General features: G+C 46.3%; 1 protein-coding gene across 1 annotated transcript in view; it reads left to right on the top strand.

Moving 5' to 3' along the window:
- The window catches only part of ZC3H3 (zinc finger CCCH-type containing 3), a 605,196-nt gene that overhangs the window by 461,260 nt on the left and 123,370 nt on the right, over positions 1 to 20,566 (top strand). The window contains exon 9 of the mRNA XM_030219843.1: positions 4,650 to 4,781. Coding sequence (XP_030075703.1) covers positions 4,650 to 4,781 — 132 coding nt within the window. The remainder of the gene's footprint in view (positions 1 to 4,649; positions 4,782 to 20,566) is intronic.

Here is a 20,566-nt window from a genome sequence, read left to right as displayed (position 1 = left end):
GGCTAAATGTTTCTTGGATGGGAAGAATCCAAGCTATAAAAATGATGTTGCTCCCCAAAATGTTATATTTATTTATGGCACTACCCATCCCAATCCCACGTAGCTTCTTTGAGCGGCTACACCGAAAATTGTTCATATATATCTGGAGGAAACGCCCCCCAAGGGTGCGAAGGGCAACCATGTTCCGGCCACAAGGCCGGGGGGGGGGGGGGATGGGAGTCCCAAATTTCTTACTATATTATAAGGCAGTGCAATTAAGGATTCTAACGGATTGGAACCCATATGCGAGTAAGAAATGGTTACACTGGGAGAGGGCGTGGATGAGGACACAAGCACTAGGAGACACACTATGGCTCCCTGGTAGAGAGCTCTTGGAGGTGGCACGAAGACTTCCAATGGGGATTAGTCATATACTGACCACTTGGTATCAAATCAGGAAACAGTGGTTCCCGGAGAGAAAATATTACCTCCAGACATCCATATCTAAGGCGCCGGGGTTTAAATTGGGAGGTAAAGAGAAAGTATATTGGGAGTGGTTGAGGGCGGGGTTACATACCCTGGGTCAACTGTGGGAGAAGGGAGAAATGGTTAGTTTTGACAGGTTAAAGGAGGAATATGGGCTTCCCCCTAGAGATCAGGTCTTTTACTGTAGCGTCAGACATTATATAATGGCATGCACTAGGGAGGAGCATGAATTAGAAGAAACAAAGCTTGAAGGCGCACTGAGAAAAGGAGGGGGAAGGGGCAGTGTAACGCGGATTTACCAGGCCCTAATACAGAGGGGGAACCCTTAGAGACTCTATACAAACAGGTGGGAGGACATTCTGCAAGCATCATACACACAGCAACGCTGGGCAAAATGTTATAGACTACTATTTAAACCATCTTTAGCGCAATCCACGAGGGAGAATGGATTCAAGATATACTATTGGTGGTACTATACACCAGATAGACTGCAACGTATATATGGGGGAGTATCTGCTGATTGCTGGCGGGCATGTGGTGCACGGGGCACATTCATACACATATTTTGGGAATGCCCAAAGGTGCAGAAATTTTGGAAAGCAGTGATGACCCAGATTAATAAGGTACTGCAAGGGGTATATCCATGTAAGATAGAGCACTGCTTGCTGCACTTTCTTCCCGCAGGGATCAAAATGATTCATCATAAGCTGGCGACGCAATATATGGTGGCAGCAAAGTTAGCAATAGCAAGAGCCTGGAAACAGCCAAAGCTGCCAGACATGAGCATGGTAATCCACAAAGTGGGATACTTGTACCAGATGTCAAAACTAACTGCACTGAGAAGGGGTAGTAAAATGGACTTCTTTCGGAAAATGTGGCAACCATATGAACAATATATAAATGATGGTCAGCTGAGCCAAGAGGGGGGAGGGAAGGGAGGGGGGGCACCAGTAGTGGTATATTGTATTAGATTAGATGATCCAATTTGTTGAGCACTCAGTAGCAATCAAGAATATGTAACGCTACATGTAGCAAGTGAACAAAGTTGACAGTTCTTGTATGTAATTTGAGAATTTTTCACTTAATAAAAATACTTTAAAAAAAAAAAAAAAAGAACAGGAAAAAAAATATATATCATTTGGACAAGTAGGACAATAGGGTTTCTCCCTCCTTACACCCAGCCCAAGATATAGTGGACCAGCCCCCCAAGATATGGGGTAGCAGAGAAGACAGAGGCTATGTTCCTGCCAAGGAGAAAGTCTTTATTCCTTACCAATCCAGATGATAACAATGCAAACAGGCAATAACAAATAGCAATTTGTTATGAGAGGGAGAGAGAGACCACCGCTGTAAAGATTTACTCACTGTTGATCATCTCAGCCTCTTCCTAAATACAATACAACAGTGACTTATATACCTTTTTGTACAATGGATTGGGCATCAATTCCCTCCCAAATCATGCAGCTTGCAACTTCAGCTAATTTCTGTCTTACTACATTGTTTACATAGAATGGAACACACTATCTGAATGTTATGAAACACAGCATCTTATAACAAGTCCAAAGTTTCTTTTACAGGAGATTGTAACCGTCATTTTGTCTTACCATTGTTTTGTCTAGTTACCTCAACACATCTTTGCTTTCAAATTGTGTATGCATTCTTATTGTCCTTTGTGATGCAGAGTCTGTGGCACCAACTCTGTCAGGGAGGGAAAGAGTGCTCCTTGCTGTAGATCAGCATGACCTCGAATTCACCGCTTCCAACAGAAAGTACAGAAAGATGCAGCACTCAGGCATTTTAAGTTTGAGCCTTTAGCTATGCAGTTCATGGGTCATAACTGACCTGTCAGTTGTCAGAAGAGTGCAAATCAATTCAGGGAGCTATGCACCTGGGAGCAATTTCTGAAGTCCACTGCAGTGCCCCCTAGGGTGCCCGGTTTGTGTCCTGGCATGTGAGGGGGATCAGTGCACTACGAATGCTGGCTCCTCCCACGACCAAATGGCTTGGATTTGGTCGTTTCTGAGATGGGCATCCTCGGTTTCCATTATCGCCGAAAACCGGGGACAACCATCTCTAAGGTCGACCATTTCTAAGGTCGACCTAAATGTTGAGATTTGGGCGTCCCCGACTGTATTATGGAAACGAAAGATGGACGCCCATCTTGTTTTGATAATACAGGTTTTCCCGCCCCTTCACCAAGCCATCCTGCAAGGACGGCCCCAGGAAAACCTGGGCGCCCTGTTCGATAATGCCCCTCCACATGGATGAAATTTTACCAAATTTGGTATCTTCATCTTTCTCCTTCCCCTCCCCATCTCTTACATATCTCTCTCTTTCTCCCTCCCTTCCTCCTCTTCCCGCCCTCTCTGCAGTCCCCCTTTGTTGCTGTCTCCAATCCACCATGAGATCTAGAAAGGCAATCAAGGGTGACATCAGGGGCCTTTCCTCTGGTGCAGACAAAGGAGGTAGCATCAGCAGAGGCAGAACACACCAGGGGGAAAGACCCCAATGCCACCCAAGGCTGCCTATCTGGATAGCATGGTGGATCGGAGACAACAACAAAGGAGGACTGGAGGGGGGGGAGGAGTAAAAGGGAAAGTGAGAGATGAAGGACATGGGGAGGATTGCAGTGAGAGGGAGAATGCAGGACATGCGGAGGATTGCTGTCAAGGGGGAGAGGGAGAGGTGCATGATTCGTGGAGGACTGCGGGGAAGGGGAAGAAGGAGATGGTGAGATGCAGAGAGGGGAGGAAGGTTGCTATATTTTATGCATATAATGCGTGCATTATATGCGTTTATTTTTACATAGGCATGCAATTTGTGCAATTTGGCCACCTTTAAGTCTAGACTGAAAGCCCACCTCTTTAACATTGCTTTTGACTCGTAACCACTTGTAACCACTCGCCTCCACCTACCCTTTCTCCTCCTTCCTGTACACATTAATTGATTTGATTTGCTTACTTTATTTTTGTCTATTAGATTGTAAGCTCTTTGAGCAGGAACTGTCTTTCTTCTATGTTTGTGCAGCGCTGCGTACGCCTTGTAGCGCTTTAGAAATGCTGAATAGTAGTAGTAGTAGATTATACATGTGGGTGCTTTATCCCCCGGATTCTATATAGCACGACTTACATTGTGTGCACAAATACAGTTGTATTCTGTATTTGCATGCACAACTTAATTAGTTAACAAGCCAATCAGTGCCAATAATTGCTAATTAACAAGCAATTGAGACTAATTGGCATTAATTAGAATTTATGCGCAGAACTGTCTAAGCGTATTCTATAACGTGCTGCACGTAAATTCTAAGTTGAAAAGTGGACATGGCCATGAGCATGGAATGGGAGGTTGTGGTCATTTCTAGAGTCTATGTGCGTTGTTACAGAATATATCCGGATCGCGCCTAATTTAGGCATTGGGATTTACAGCAAGTGCCCACTACTAAATTTAGTTGCGTGGACTATCACTCGGTGTAGTCTATATACCGTGCAGAAATTTTGGCTTATTCTATAAAGTGCTCCTAAATTAAGACATACTTCATGGATTACGCTTAGAGGAATTTCATTTTGGTGCCGATTTTTTAGGAGTGATACATAGAATCTAGTCCTATATGTGTAAAATATATTCCTCCCTTCTGAGCAGGCAACCAGAAATGTCCACAGCGGATGGATATGCTCTACTGCTCTAACCATCCCTCCTCCTTTACTAACCACAGTAGATTAATAGCACAGCTGCCTCGTACTCTCCCCTTTGGCATGTGGTCAGTTAAAGTCATTTACTCAACATCACAGTTACTGGATTCATCTTCAGTGCTCCTACCTCTGTAGATTTCCTCCTTTTTCTTTTCAGGCTGCAAAACATTGGAAGATTCTTCAGCTTGAACTAAGATGTACCTCGGACTATAAACAATTTAGAAAGCTCTCAAAGACAATTTTATTTCAGAAATATGTTATAGGTTAAAGGTTTATTGCTTGTTTGTGATTTATTGTTCTGTTTATGTATATTCACTGGGCTATTCCTGATTAATCTTATAGTTGTGATCCACATTGAGCTAGTGGTCTGGTATATGCGGAATACAAGAATAAATTATATGCTATGCTATGCCATCCCTGATAATGCTGAAGCCAGGTCCTTTGAACCTACAGAGGCTAAGTATAATCTTTTCTTTCTTCTTTCCTCACTTGCAGATGCCAGTGTGCTCATATTTCCTGAAGGGAATCTGTAACAACAGTGCCTGCCCCTACAGCCATGTCTATGTGTCCAGAAAAGCTGAAGTCTGCCAAGATTTCCTCAAAGGCTACTGTCCCTTGGGAGAGAAGGTAACATAGCCTGTGTCGCCTGGGATTCATCCCTGCTACTGTTCAGTTAAGGATTTGGTGTGATAACTTCAAATTCATATCATGTACTGTGTGCAAGTGGAAATTTTGATATTTTATGGGCTGTGTTCAGCAGCTGTAGGTGTAAGAAGGGGAACCCTGCCTAGTCTCTGTTTTTTGAGAAAAGTGTCTGAGGTTTGACATGTTGAACATGAGCCCACTATAGGTTCTCTTCTTCATATGAGAACCCCACTGGAAAGCCACTTCAGAGTGTAGGATGTCTCAGAAGTAGCAGTCCTATGGGAAAAAATTCCCATAATGCATTGCATAACTCGTGTGTTAAAAATGAAACATATTCTTTTTCTAATGTTTATATTTATATTTACATCTGTCTGTCTATCTGTATATAATATAATTTTTTAAAGAAAAGAAACCTTGGAGCTGCTTTCTGGGGCTTTCACTTATTCCTACTTAAAAATATATGTTGTGCTGAGTCTGGGTCAGACCCAGCATCTATCACCTTAGCATCTTGGCTTTGACAGTGGCCAGTCCAGTTCACTAGGAAATGTAGAGAGTAGGTATTCCCTCCAAAGGATAAGTAGATTTCCCAAATATGTTTGGTTAGTAATTGTTCAGGAACTTTTAAAAAGCGGCATCTTTGCTTCACATCTAGTTAGAAGTTGACTTTAGCCAGGGTGTGTAAATGACAGACCCTCAGTTTTGGGGGGCCTCTCTGGAGAAATATCCTCAAAGTCTGAGAAGTGGGCTGTGAACTGGAAACCCAATTCAAATGCCACTGCTGCTGCTGTGATCTTGGGTAAGTCACTTCACTGTCCATTGACTTAGGTACAAACTAGATTGTGAGCTCTCCAGTTTTTCACCACAGTATAAATGGCATTACTACTCAGTGTGTTGCTGAATTCCTCCCAGCTTCTCTCTTGCATGGCGGGAGAGCTGGTTGAGAACACACTGCAGTTTGCAAGGCAAACTGGACTCTTGTCCAGCACATCTGAACTTTAAATCACCTTTCTTTGTTTGGTTGCTGCATTAAAAAAGATTTTGCTTCAAGAGTTCTGAGTCCTTATCCTAGTGATGTTCTGTACTCTGGTTTAGACTGTATGCTAATCAACCTGGTGAGAGAGCAGAACTACTTCGCCACCTAATCTGGGCTCAGACCATAATCAGGCTTACTCAAGTATTATAGAAGGATGTTTCACCTGACTGGCTTGCCCAGAAAGAGGAGAATATGGCTCTTTACAATGATAGACTGACTTTGCATACTCTAGCAGATCCTCTTCTGTGGAAGTTCCATCTACCTCTCTGCACAGCGGCATTGAGTCCTGTTACAAAGGAGCAGTACCAAAGATCCTCCAGACTGGTGCAGAACCCCTTGGAGGTTTCCTGGCCCAAAGCACAGCTGACTTCTGAATGTTCACACAGGCCTGAGGTAAAGGCCTCTTCAAAAATTCCTTCCAAGGTGCTGGAGAATCTCAGACACCTTAGTGCTGACATATCTCAAGGAACAGCTGTGTGCTGAACTGTCTGCACCATCAAAGAGAATCTGCCAGAACAGTAGTGCTGAAAAGTCTCATCTTTGTCAGCACAGTCATCACATGGCCCTGTCAGCACAGATATACCAGTGCACATTGTGAGCAGTCTTCTTCCGCGCAAGATATATTTTGCATCTACAACACAGGTCTGATACAGTGCAGGTCTAGTCCAACTGAGACACAGTCCTCTTCTGTACAGTGGTCGACCGTTCAACTTCAGATGACATCAATTCCAGTTGTAGTTACAGTAGCCATCAGTCTTCATTGTTTCGCTGCCTCCTTCAGTGCCTCATTTGTTCCTGAAAAATATATTCAATGCATTCATTAATGGCTACTAAAGGATCTGTTATGTGTTCAGTATCAATAGCCCAGTGTAACATCTCAGTCCACAGGCATTACTCTTGTACAGACTACAGAGAGACAGTCGCTCAGCTCAAAATCCAGTAGTCTCTTGTCTACTTCAGACTCATAACTACAAGGGAGCCAATCTCTAACTTCTTCATCACCACACCCAGAGCACTCAGAGTGCAATGGAAGTCTACCCAGATCTGGATTTTCTTATTTCAGAATCCTCATTAGAAACTGAGATGTATTCTGCAGGAATTCCATCTCCTCCATCAAAAATGAATATCCTTATGAGAACATGTCTTACCCAAGAAGGATTTCCCTTCCTGATGCATCTGGAAGCAGATCCACATTCAGATGGGTTTATTTATTTATTTATAAAAATTTTGTCCCATGTCATCTACAATTCTGAGTGGGTCACAAAGAACAATCATAATTGTAAGCATAAAACAAACATACAACAAATACATCATCAAAATAATCTAAGATCAATCATAGCAGCAATCCTACTTCAAAATTTCTAACCTAGGGAATAGGAAATACCCTCTGAAATAAAACAGTTTTCAAGACTTTAAAAATCAAACAGACTTTTTACAGACGTTACCTTTAAAGGCAAGGTATTCCAAAATTTTGGCCCAGCTATGTAAAAAATCGAGCTCCTATACTCATCCAGGGGATGGGAAGGAGATAGATGCCAGACTGGGGGAGCGGGGAGGCAGAGGAAAGGGAAGGAGAAAGCTAACAGATCATAGGGGGGGGGGGGCAAGAGGGAAAGGAGAAGGGGAATGCTGACAGACCATGAGGAGCAGAGGGAAGGGAAGCTGACAGACTATGGGGGGGGGGGTAGAAAGGGGGAGAGCTGACAGACCATGGGGGGCAGGAGGGAAAGAGGAATGCTGGGATAGACCAGGGGGGGCAGAGGGGTGGGGAAAGGAAGCTGATGGACCATGGGGGCGTAGGAGGGGAAGGGGAAGAGATCAGCAGCTGCTTTTTTTTCACTAAGTTTGCTGAGGAGCTACTGATCATAGGGGGGGGGGGGGGCAAGAGGGAAAGTAGAAGGGGAATGCTGACAGACCATGAGGAGCAGAGGGAAGGGAAGCTGACAGACTATGGGGGGGGGTAGAAAGGGGGAGAGCTGACAGACCATGGGGGGCAGGAGGGAAAGAGGAATGCTGGGATAGACCAGGGGGGGCAGAGGGGTGGGGAAAGGAAGCTGATGGACCATGGGGGGTAGGAGGGGAAGGGGAAGAGATCAGCAGCTGCTTTTTTTTCACTAAGTTTGCTGAGGAGCTACTGATCGCAGGTGCTGAAATCTCCCCTCCTCCACAGCCCACAGGCACTACTAGTGCCTGCCACTATTCAACCTTGAGCCTCCTCTCCACTCTCCACCACAGTGCCCAGGTTAAAAAAAATGTTTTAATTATACTTTATGATTGCTGGGCTTTGGGGATGGGATAGAGATTTGAGAAAGGCAGTGGGGAATGGGAAGGGTAGAGAAAAGCAGAATTGATGTGGGGGAGCAAAGGGGCAGGGTTTATGTTGGGTTATGAGAGGCTGGGGGATGGGGTATAGAGAAGGGCAGGGGAGATGCCAGGCTATATGGGTGGAGGATATGGAAGGGCAAGGGAGATGCTGGACTTTATATGACAGGCTGGAGTAGTATGGAAGAGCATGAGAGATGCCAGGCTTTGTATGTTGTGGGGATGGTAAGGAAAGGCAGGGGAGATGCCAGGCTTTATATAAGGGGGTGTGGGGGTATAAAAGGTCAGGTGAAGATGCTGGGCTATGGGACAATTTCTATATCTTCCTGCTACCTTTTTTTGGTTTCTTATTGAATGTGTGTGCCTGCTGAAGAATACCACCTCTGCTGTTGGGTGCTGTATTTTGTCTATGATGGATGGGATGCGATTGGCTATGGACTGGAATACGTTTCTGCCTGGTAACATTGGATATATCATCCACTTTTGATATGATGGATCACTTCATCTTATTACAAGAGTTGTATAAGATGGGAATATGTGACACAGTTTTACAATTGTTTGAATCTTATCTAACCAATCAATCATTTATAGTGAAAATTGATGAGTGCATTTTTGAAAGATATTCAGTACATCGGGGTGTCCTACAAAGGTCTGCCCTATCAGCACTTCTTTTCAATTTGTATATGACATCATTAGGCAGGGTATTTCAGGATCTGGGTTTATCTTTCAGAATGTATGCGGATTATACCCAATTTTTTTCCGTTACCAGACGATATGCTGAGCCTGTCGCATACCTTAACTATGTATTTGGATAAAATCAGTGATTTGATGCAACATCATAACCTGTCACTGAACTATACTAAAACAGAAATTATGTTTATTGGGAGAAGTTTGGATCTTTCACTGCCTACCACTTATCAGGGTGTAGATTTCTCAATTAAGTCATCTCTTCATAATTTGGAAATAAGGCTTGATTCAAGTCTATCCATGCAAAAACAAGTGGACCATATTATTTCCACGTCTTTGTATCAATTGCGTACTCTTAGTAAATTGAACATAGTAACATAGTAGATGACGGCAGAAAAAGACCTGCATGGTCCATCCAGTCTGCCCAACAAGATAAACTCATATGTGCTACTTTTTGTTGTATACCTTACCTTGATTTGTACCTGTCCTTTTCAGGGCACAGACTGTGTAAGTCTGCCCAGCACTATCCCCGCCTCCCGCCACCGGCTCTGCCACCCAATCTCGGCTAAGCTCCTTAGGATCCATTCCTTCTGAACAGGATTCCTTTATGTTTGTCCCACGTGTGTTTGAATTCTGTTACCGTTTTCATTTCCACCACCTCCCGTGGGAGGGCATTCCAAGCATCCACTACTCTCTCTGTGAAAAAATACTTCCTGACATTTTTCTTGAGTCTGCCCCCCTTCAATCTCATTTCATGTCCTCTCGTTCTACCTCCTTCGCATCTCCGGAAAAGGTTCGTTTGCGGATTAATACTTTTCAAATATTTGAACGTCTGTATCATATCACCCCTGTTTCTCCTTTCTTCCAGAGTATACATGTTCAGGTCATCAAGTCTCTCCTCATACGTCTTGTAACGCAAATCCCTTACCATTCTCGTAGCTTTTCTTTGCACAGCTTCAATTCTTTTTACATCCTTCGCAAGGTACGGCCTCCAAAACTGAACACAATACTCTAGGTGGGGCCTCACCAACGACTTATACAGGGGCATCAACACCCCCTTTCTTCTGCTGGTCACACCTAGATGATTTTGTGTTCAGAATTGGTGCTGTTAGGTTTTCTTCATACGCTCTGAGAAGCTTCTTTGCAGGATTTAGTGTTACTTCATAAAGTAATATGGCAGTGAAGGGATTTTGTGTTATTGAGGTGCTACTAGAATCTTGGGGGGGGAGTGTAAAGGAAGGGTCAAAACTGCTGCTTTGTGCATGTTACCCCTATTGCCCATGTTACCCCAACTGCACATTTATATTATGCTTTCACTGCAAATTTGTTTGGGAAGTAAGGGTCTTCTGTGTTTATCACAAAAGTTATGGAAGTTCATTATGATTTTAGCTTCCAAGAGAGAGAAAGTTCCTAACAGTGTTCCCAAGGGAAAAAAAAGAATTTCTTGACAGTGCTCCTTAGTCTACCCCCATGGTGAATCAAAGTTTTTTTTTTGCTAAACTACTTTAAAAAAACACATCTAAACGATGATGTCAAGGATGAAGATAGAAACAAAAAATCACATCTAGAAGAACATGGTGAAAATGCAGATAGAAATGAATCATTGGCTGGTCTCTTTACAAGTTCCTTTATATGTTGTTCTACCTTAGAAGCTGCAGAAGAAATCTCACTTTTTGGTACAGTTCAACTGCTGAGATCAGCATTTTCTGTACCAGGGGCGTATCTGGAATCCGGCGGTAAGGGGGGCCAGAGCCATAGAGGGGGGGGCACATGTTTGCCTCCCCCCCCCCCCCCCCGCCGCCACTCTCCACCCCTCATGCCCCCCGCCCCGCCGTCAACCCTTCCCCACTGCTTACCTTTGCTGGCGGGGGCCCCAACCCCCGCCAGCCGAGGTCCGACCCGAAGTCTTCATATTTCGTCTTCCTCCGACTCCTCCGTGGCCATGCTGTAAGTAACGCTGCTGATTCGTTGAATCCAGTTCGGAGTCTGACATCGCAGCACGTTGTATGCACGTACAACGTGCTGCGACGTCAGACTCCGAACTGGATTCAACGAATCAGCAGCGTTACTTACAGCATGGCCACCGAGGAGTCGGAGGAAGACGAAATATGAAGACTTCGGGTTGGACCTCGGCTGGCGGGGGTTGGGGCCCCCCGCCAGCAAAAGTAAGCAGCGGGGGAGGGTTGACGGCGGGGAGGGGGGCCAGGGCGAAATCTGCAGGGGCCCAGGCCCCTGTGGCCCCATGCAGATACGCCCCTGCTCTGTACATTTGAGAGTCATATCACCTCAAACATACCTTGACATAGGGGTGAGGTTCATTCCTGTCTTGGTGTGTGGAAAATCACCAACTTGGAGACCTGTCCCGGAGAGACAGTAAAAATACATCTTTGTTGCAACAGAGTATGGCCATCTTCTGGATTTCTCCTTATCTCCTTTTATTGAGTTCCTGATCTCCAGCCTGGTTCATAGCCAGCATTTTCCCCTGTAACTGCTCTAAGGTTTACTCCCTGCCCTACCTGTGCAGTCAAGCCCTGGAAGCCACCAGTACCTGGAAACCCAACTGAAGGGTGAGGTGGCTGCTACAGGCGAATACCACACTTATCTGACAGGGATAGTGTGTCTGCAAAGGGGAGACCTCACAGCAAAGAAGAAAGGAAACATTGTCAGAGCAGCATTGCTGCTACAGTCAACAGCGAAAAAAAATCCCTCAGTGCCCCATCCTTCAGTGAACTCAGAAGTACAGTAGATTACGATAGAAGAAAACATCTAGTCATCCAGTCTGCCCAGTTATGTTGTTCATACTGCTATGGATACCACTTAGCTGCTATCACAATGAGATCATTTTGAAGATATTTCCCCATCTATGACCATCCTTTTTTTGTCTGCGCCTTTGTAAGGAGAAGAGGGTGGAAGGAACACTGTCAGGAACTCCAGGGACTTGAACTGGTTAATGTCAGCCTCAAAAAGGAAGAAAGCAGTAGAACCAGAGGAAGGGGGCAAGAAACCTTCAGTGGTAGTTCCTTATTTTATTAATACAGCTTAATAAGGACTTTATATTTCTTATAAAGCAAAGTTGAGAGATATGTGCCACAGCAGTAGTAATTTTCTAGATACTGTGATGTGTGTTGAGAGGTTGACCAGACTCAAGTCTTCTGTAATGACAAAGTTTAAAGTTATGGGGTAGTGCAACTTCAATTAAAAATGTCAGTGTTTCCAAGGTTTCCATAAGTGTGTATGTGGTTTATGTTGATGTTGTACAGACTGCTTAGAAATCTGTTATCAAGTGCATTCTAAGGCATTATTTGGTAGTATACCAAGCACTATTCACACCAATATGTGTAGTGCTTCCCTCCCATGTTAACTGTAGACCCCTCCCCCCAAATGTCAAGTCTGGCTACACCCCTGGTATGGAGGGGTTCAGTAATGGGGCATGATCTTGGGAAACAACTACCACAACCCTATTCCCACCTGCCCAGCCCCTTTCTCCCATCTGCTCTGCATTCGTTTACCCTGAGTCTCTCTGTCAGCATTGGCGAAAGGAGCAGGCTGTCTCAGGCCTCCACGCAGCCATGCCCCCCCCCCCCTTCTGATGCAATTTCCTGGTTCCGCAAGGGTGTCTTTCCTTGCATCACGCTTAGGCCAGGTATTGAAAGATTTTCCTATGTTCTGGTCTCTTAGAAATAGAATCAGTCAGATCTGTATTCAAAAGAAGTTCTGCGTTTACTGGTGGCCAGGTAAAAGTATAACCGGAAAAGTCCATAGTCTGCTATTGAGACAAATACAGTAAGCAACTGTTTGCCCTGGGATTTGTAGTATGGAGTGTAGCCACTGTTAGGAAAACAGGATACTGGGCTAGATGGACCATTGGTCTGACCCAGTGTGACTACTTTTATGTTCTTATGCTCTGACCGCTGAATTTTCAGTGGCGCTAGCACGGTAATTCTATAATGGGGCACTTTCCTTTATAGAGTAGTAACCTAACCAGGTATATACACACTTAGACACGATCTCTTATGCCAGCCATAGAGTTGGTGTAAATGTTTGTGCCTAAATGTTTGAGTTACATGTGTTACTGACAGTATTCTGTACGTTATGTGTACAAATAGGAGCCCTGCTCTCCCTCCCTTGTAAATATGTGTGGTGTAATTTAAGTGGGTATTTGCAGAATAGCACTTAGGTGGAATTTTGGCATTTATGCACATTATGTATGCACATATACATGTAAATGTGTATAACTGGCAGCACACCTGTGTTTTATAGAATTACCCCCTATATAGATAGCGCTGTGGAAATCACTGGAACTGCTTTAGCATTATCTATATAGAATCTGGGCAGAATTAGGCTGGAGTGTGGGTTTTAATATAGGAGCGATGTTTACTTTAGAATGTTTAGCTATACATGTTATATTCTGTGCTACTATGCATTTTTTGAACGTTTCCAAATTTGGTTTTAATTTGATATACCACCCTCCAGATGAGCCATCGGGTGGTTTATATTACAAATAATAATATAAATTAGAACAGAAAACAGATGAGTTAATATCGCAAAGAGGAAGGACAGGGGTTGAAAGAGAAGTGCTCTGCTATCATTCCAGTAAACCCAACACACCAGTGGTTGCTTCACTCTGATACCTGCCAACACAGAACAACTTGTCATCAGCAGCAGATGAATCCATTACGAATGGGTTGTGTCCCCCAACAGCAGGGGGAGATAGAGAACACTGAAAACCATAGTGCCTCTAGGACGGCTAGCTCCATCTGCCTCTCAGTATTTCTCTATCTCCCAGCAGGGTAGGACGCAGCTTGTTCAGCTCCTTGAAAATTTCTGCCTGGGGAGGCTCCTGTGCTTAGCCAGTTGAGCTGGGGTGTTGTGGCTGGTGGTGCCCACTTTAAAGGCACATAGGTTCGCCCTTTCCCTTCCTTACCCATTGTGGATGCAGACACATAGGTTCGCCCTTTCCCTGCCTTTCCCACTTCCCTCTTGTGGATGTAGGCATATAGGTTCGCCCTGTCCCTGCCTTTCCCACCCTCTACTGCCTCCGGAGTACCTCTGTAGCTGTTTGCCTCCAACTTTCCTCACACCGTTAAAAAAAAAAAAAAACCTGCGCTTTTTATGCGCTGCTATTCTGAGGCTTTTATTGATGTGCAGCATGACCGGAGCTCGGTGGACTCGGTCCTTTGAGGTAAGAGCGGTACTCAGCTCCTCCGGGGAGGGTCTGCGGACGGCGTTCCGATCGGGGTGATTTTGGCGCGAAGCCGCCATTTTGTATTTTATTCCGCCGTTTTTCGGCGATGGCTGCTGAGGGAGTTAAGCACTGTTCCTGTTGTGGCAAGCGCAGATCAGCAGCGGGGCTCTGTAAAACGTGCTGTTTAGACGGTAGAGCCAGTACGAGCATGGCGAGCGATGAGTCTTCCCACTTAATGGAGCTGGCAGCCGTCTCCATCTTGGAAGCACCGCATGGCTCAACCCCCGCGGTTGCGGAGGAGTCTGTGAGCAGAGGGGCGCCTCGGACCGAGGCTACCAGAGGAGCTCCGTTCCCCGTAGCTCCTAATTCGGAGACGGGAGGTCAGGCTGAGTTTTTCTCCCCTGAGTTTGTGCTTATTTTACATAAAGCCTTCATGCTGAAAAGAGCTCTGCTGCAGGTGTCTGACACTGCGTTGCTACCTGGTCTCCCTCCGACTGATGATGGCCTGGGGCAGATGTCAGAAGTAGATGCCCCTGAGCGTTGGATGCACGCTAAACATAGACGGGTAAATTCCCCGTCGGAGAGTGGTGCACCTCCCTCCCCCCCCCCCCCCCCACCCCCCCCGTGGTCAGGCTGTGGGAACTCTGAGGGATCTGGCAGGCCTTCGTGGTCTGAGGAGCCAGAGGAAGGTGCCAGTTTGCCACTGGATCTGGATGATCCCACTGCGGTTCAGATTTTCCACCGCGATGAACTGCCAGCAGTTATCTCTGATGCCTTACAGGCCCTCTCTATTGATGATCCTGTTCAAGGCGAGGCCTCCTCTGGTAATCCCAGGATGGCGAGTACTAAGAAGCCTGCTCAAGCCTTTCCTTTGCATGACTCCATCCAAGAGCTTATTTCTGCTCAATGGGCTGACCCAGAGGGGCCCTTGAAAGAGGCCAGGGCAATGGGGCATCTTTACCCTCTGAGTGAGGAGCACTTGGCCCGTTTTGGGATGCCTAAAGTGGATGCCTTATTCACAGCTGTGACAAAAAGACCACCCTCCCAGTAGAGGGAGGGGTCGTCCTGAAGGACATTCAGGACCGGTGCCTGGAATCAGCGCTAAAACGGTCCTTTGAGATTTCGGGCCTAGCCTTAAGGGCGTCTGTTTGCAGTTCTTATGCTGCTGATGCCTGCCTTTCTTGGTTACAACAGGCAGTGGAACAGCCCGTGGATGGTGCGGAGTCCCTCGCTGAGGTTGCACCGTGCATGGAGTCGGCCTTGTCATTTTTAGCTGACACCCTCTATGATCTGGTCAGAGCTTCGGCTAAACAGATGTCTGTGGCCGTGTCCGCCCGCTGCCTTCTATGGCTACAGCATTGGGCGGCTGACATGGCCTCTAAGCAAATGCTGGTGAAGTTGCCTTTCGGGGACTTGGAGAAGATTGGTAAAGACCTGGGGAACGCTAAACCCCAGCGGTTACCTGAGGATAGGCCGCGGCCTTCTTCCAAGGGTCAGGTGGTTCCCTCCTCCTCTAGACCTCGCTTCCGTGAAGCTAGAAGGTATCGCCCGGGGGGCTCTGCTGGGTTTACTCAACATGCCCATTTTCAGCAGAGGAACTCCTTTCGCTCGGACAAGCGATCCTCAGCGGCCGGTGCTAGGCCTGGAGTTCAAGGGCGACCCTCTCAGTGATGGTGCGCCGGTCCACTCCTCCTTTACAGCTGTACGAGGACGCCTTTCCCTCTTTCTAGAGGAGTGGACCAAGATTACCTCGGATCAGTGGGTCCTGGACCTGATCAGAGAAGGTTACTGATTGGAATTCAATGCCCTGGTGAGAGACGTGTTTTTGGAGACCCGATGCAGTACTGCCGTCAAACGGGCGGCGGTAGAGGAGACCCTACAAGTCTTGTTGCACCTTGGGGCGGTGATCCCCGTGCCTCTCGCTGAACATGGCTGCGGTCGTTACTCCATTTACTTTGTGGTGCCACGCAAATGCGGGTCTTTTCGGCCCATTCTCAACTTGAAGGAAGTCAACAAGTCTCTGAGAGTTCAGCATTTTCACATGGAAACCCTGCGCTCCGTCATTGCAGCGGTACAGCCAGGAGAGTTCCTCACGTCTCTGGACCTAAAAGAAGCTTACTTGCATATACCTATTTGGCCCCCACACCAACGGTTCCTCCGATTTGCGGTGTTGGAAGACATTTTCAGTTTTGGGCCTTGCCTTTTGGCCTTACCACAGCTCCCCAAACCTTTTTAAAGGTAATAGTGGTAGTTGCTGCCTTTCTCAGGCGAGAAAGTATCCGGGTTCACCCGTACCTAGACGACTGGCTCATCAGAGCGGACTCAGCAAAAGAGAGTCATCATGTCACAGCCAGAGTGGTCTCGGTACTGCAATCTCTGGGCTGGGTCATCAATATACCCAAAAGTCACCTGACCCCATCTCAATCTCTAGAATATTTGGGGGTCCGGTTCGACACGGCCTGGGGGTTTATCTACCCGACCAAAGGCGGTGCAAGCTTCAGAATCAGGTCCGTCTGCTCCTGAGGATGCCTCGCCCGCGAGCTTGGGACATTGTCCAGCTGTTGGGGGTCGATGACGGCCACCTTAGAAGTGGTGCTATGGGCGAGAGCACATATGAGACCTCTGCAGATTGCCCTGCTTCAACGATGGTCTCCGATGTCCCAGGATTATCAACGCAGACTCACGTGGCTCCCTGCGACCCGACTCAGTATGGAGTGGTGGCTCTCAGACAGCATGCTGCGGCGAGGAATGCCGCTAGCGCTTCCCGATTGGTGCCTGGTGGTAACGGATGCCATCCTGAAGGGTTGGGGAGCACATTGCCAGGGAAGCTATGCCGAGGGTCTATGGACACCCAAGGAAACGGGGTGGTCCATCAATCGCTTAGAACTGAGAGCGATATTTCAGGCACTTCTGGCCTTTCACAAAACCATGGAGGGACTGGCTGTCAGAGTTCTGTCGGACAACACGACAGCAGTGGCCTACATAAATCGACAAGGCGGCACTCAGTGCAGAGCACTGGCCGCGCAGGCTGCTCTAATTTGCCACTGGGCCGAGCTACATCTGCAGCTTCTGTCAGCAGCTCACATAGCAGGTCAGAGCAACGTGCAAGCCGATTTTCTAAGCAGGCATCAAATCAACCCAGCGGAGTGGGAACTGGCAGCGAAGTGTTCCTTCAGATCTGTGCCAAATAGGGAAAGCCCGTAATGGATCTTATGGCGTCAAGCACAAATGCCAAAGTCCCGTCCTTTTTCAGCAGACGAAGAGATCCTCGCTCGGCGGGGTTGGATGCCTTGGCTCAACCCTGGCCTCCGGGCCTCCTGTATGTGTTCCTTCCTTGGCCCTTAATAGGGCGGCTCCTCCTGCGAATTCGGCTACATCAAGGAGTGGTGATCCTCATTGGCCGAGGCGGCCGTGGTACGCGAACCTCCGGCGGATGCTGGTGGAGGCTCCCCTTCCCTTGCCTCTGGTTCCGAACCTGTTGATGCACGGCCCAATGACCATGGAGGATCCATGCCGCTTTGGTCTTACGGCATGGCTATTGAGAGGGCGCAATTGAGAGGCAAGGGCTATTCTAACAAGGTCATCTCCACTCTCTTGCAGGCCCAGAAGCTTTCCACTTCCGTTGCCTATGCTCGGATCTAGCGCCAGTTTGAGGCTTGGTGTGCTTCTAAAGCGATCACACCCATGCGGGCTTCTGTCTCGCCAATACTTGACTTTCTGCAGGATGGTTTACAAAAAGGCTTGGCCTATAATTCCCTGCGTGTTCAAGTGGCAGCATGCTTTCGGGGGAAGGTTGCTTGCCTCTCCCTGGCTTCACATCCAGACATTGCACGGTTTCTGAGAGGGGTGCTTTGGCTCCGGCCTCCAGTTCGGGCCCCTTGCCCGGCCTGGAACCTGGGACTAGTATTAAAGGCTCTTCAGTGTTCGCCCTTCGAGCCGCTGAAGCGAGCTTTGGAGAAGGATGTGACTCTAAAGACGGTCTTTTTGGTGGCCATTGCATCGGCGAGACGGGTATCTTAGCTCCAGGCGCTGTCCTGTCGAGACCCTTTTCTGCAATTCTCAGAGTCCATAGTAACGGTACGTACGGTACCTTCCTTCATGCCTAAGGTGGTTTCAGCGTTTCACCTAAACCAGCCTATCTATTTGCCCTCCTTTGCTAGGGAGGAGTTTCCAGAATCCTTTGAGCAGTTGCACCTCCTGGATGTGCGCTGGGCTTTGTTGCAGTATCTGCAGAAGTCAAATGCTTTCAGAACCTCTGATCACCTTTTTGTATTGTTGTCAGGTCCTCGCAGAGGGTCTCCAGCGTCTAAAGCCACTATAGCCCGTTGGCTTAAGGAAGCCATTTTTTCTGCCTATCTGCTATCTGGCCGGCCTCCGCCTGACGCCTTTAAGGCACATTCCACAAGAGCGATTTCTTCCTCTTGGGCTGAGACGGGAGCACTCTCTCTTCAAGAGATAGGTAGTGCAGCTTCTTGGGCTTCTAAGCTCTCTTTTGCCCGTCATTACAGGCTGGATGTGGCTGCCAGGAGGGACGCGCTTTTTGGAGCACAAGTGCTTGCACGTAGTGTGGCTTGTTCCCGCCCTGTCTAGGGATTGCTTTGATACATCCCATTCGTAATGGATTCATCTGCTGCTGATGACAAGGAAGGGAAAATTAGGTTCTTACCTTGGTAATTTTCTTTCCTTTAGTCACAGCAGATGAATCCATGATCCCTCCCTGATTGACGCTGTTTTGTGTTCAGTTTTTCCTGCAGACATGTTCCCTCATTGGGAGAAGTTGGAAAACAGTCTTCAGGATTTCTGTTCTACTACAGGAGGTTGAGTTCGTCCCTCCTTTGTGTTATTGCTCCTGTTCTGGGGCGTTCGTTCGCTGTGAGGAAAGTTCATGTTATGCTACTTTGCGGTTTAATACTGCTTTGGAAGCTTCAAAATACTGAGAGGCAGATGGAGCTAGCCGTCCTAGAGGCACTATGGTTTTCAGTGTTCTCTATCGCCCCCTGCTGGTAGGTGGACACAACCCATTCGTAATGGATTCATCTGCTGTGACTAAGGGAAAGAAAATAACCAAGGTAAGAACCTAATTTTCCCTTTTTGCTGGCGGTCTGTAGATAACACCTGTGTAGGTACAGGTTATTTTATTTATTTATTGCATTTGTATCCCACATTTTCCCACCTCTTTGCAGGCTCAATGTGGCTTACAATACATCATGGATAGTGGAAATAGAAGAGAATATACATTTGGTGTTACAGAAGGATATTGGGTTGCATGGTAATGGAATACATGATGGTAGTATAGCAGAATACATTATAAGACATTTCTGGATATATGTGAAGGATATTACATGTGTTGATCTTTGTGGTATATCTTGTCAAAGAGATGAGTCTTCAGTAGTTTGCAGAAGCTGGTCAGTTCATAGATCCCTTTTAGGTTGCATGGTAACACATTCCAGAGTTGCGTGCTCATATAGGAAAAGGTAGATGCGTGCATTAATTTGTATTTTAGACCTTTACAGTTGGGAAAGTGAAGATTAAGGAATGTGCGAGAAGGTTACATCTTCTCTTTCCAGGATGATCCATTTAGCTTCTTCCATTCCCCAAGTTCCCTGCATTTCAGCTACTCTGATATTACTTTTGACGTACAGTGCTACACCTCCACCTCTTCAGCCTTTCTTATCCCACATAAAAAGATTATATCCTGGTATGGTTGCATGGGAATCATTGAAACATGTCTCTGTAATAGCAGCAATATCCAAGTCTTCCGCAAACATCAGGGCTTGCAAAATATTGAAACTTTTTACTAGACTTCGAGCATTTGTGTTTGTTGCTTTCCATATGTTATTAAGTGAATTTAGATGGGTTTCTATATTAACGTTACCTTCCTCACTGCTGTCATGTTTTCCCTGGGGGTGACTTTCTGAATTCCTTTGCTTCCTTTTGTCACCCCCACCCTCTAGTTTAAATGTCTAGAAACATACTGTCTGAATATCTCCCCAAGGATCCCTTTTCCTGTCACAGAAAGATGTAGTCCCTCATTATAGTTTAGCCTGCTATTTTTCCACGTAGTGCCCTACCCTCCCATATATCTAAAACTACCTTGTTTCAAGAAGCAAAGTGAACATGAGCTGGAATATAGAATCAGATAACGAGAGAAAAATTGGTTGACCTGATTGATAGATTTTGTGAACCAGTGTCAAGACTGCATGAATAATGTACTATTATATGAATAACCAATTCTCTGCCTTCAATAGCGGGGTAACACAATCAAAACTACCACTATCTTTTCCTCTTCAAAACTATCTCTTCGAAAATCTGTGAATAACTACATGAACTATAGAAGCCCTCTCCACATTGCACAACACTATTGTAACTCCACTACAATGCAAATTGTGATGTAAATGTAAACTGCAATCTTCACAAATATGTAAATTGTAAGCCACTTTGAACCGAAACTTGTTTTTGGGTAATAGAGGGATACAAGAATGCATAAATAAATAAATAAATTTTCGGCCATCAATGAATTCTTCATGGCTATATTCTGCA

Source organism: Microcaecilia unicolor, chromosome 1 (genome assembly GCF_901765095.1).
Source record: "Microcaecilia unicolor chromosome 1, aMicUni1.1, whole genome shotgun sequence".
NCBI lineage: Eukaryota > Metazoa > Chordata > Amphibia > Gymnophiona > Siphonopidae > Microcaecilia > Microcaecilia unicolor.
This window is presented reverse-complemented; position numbering and strand designations above follow the sequence as displayed.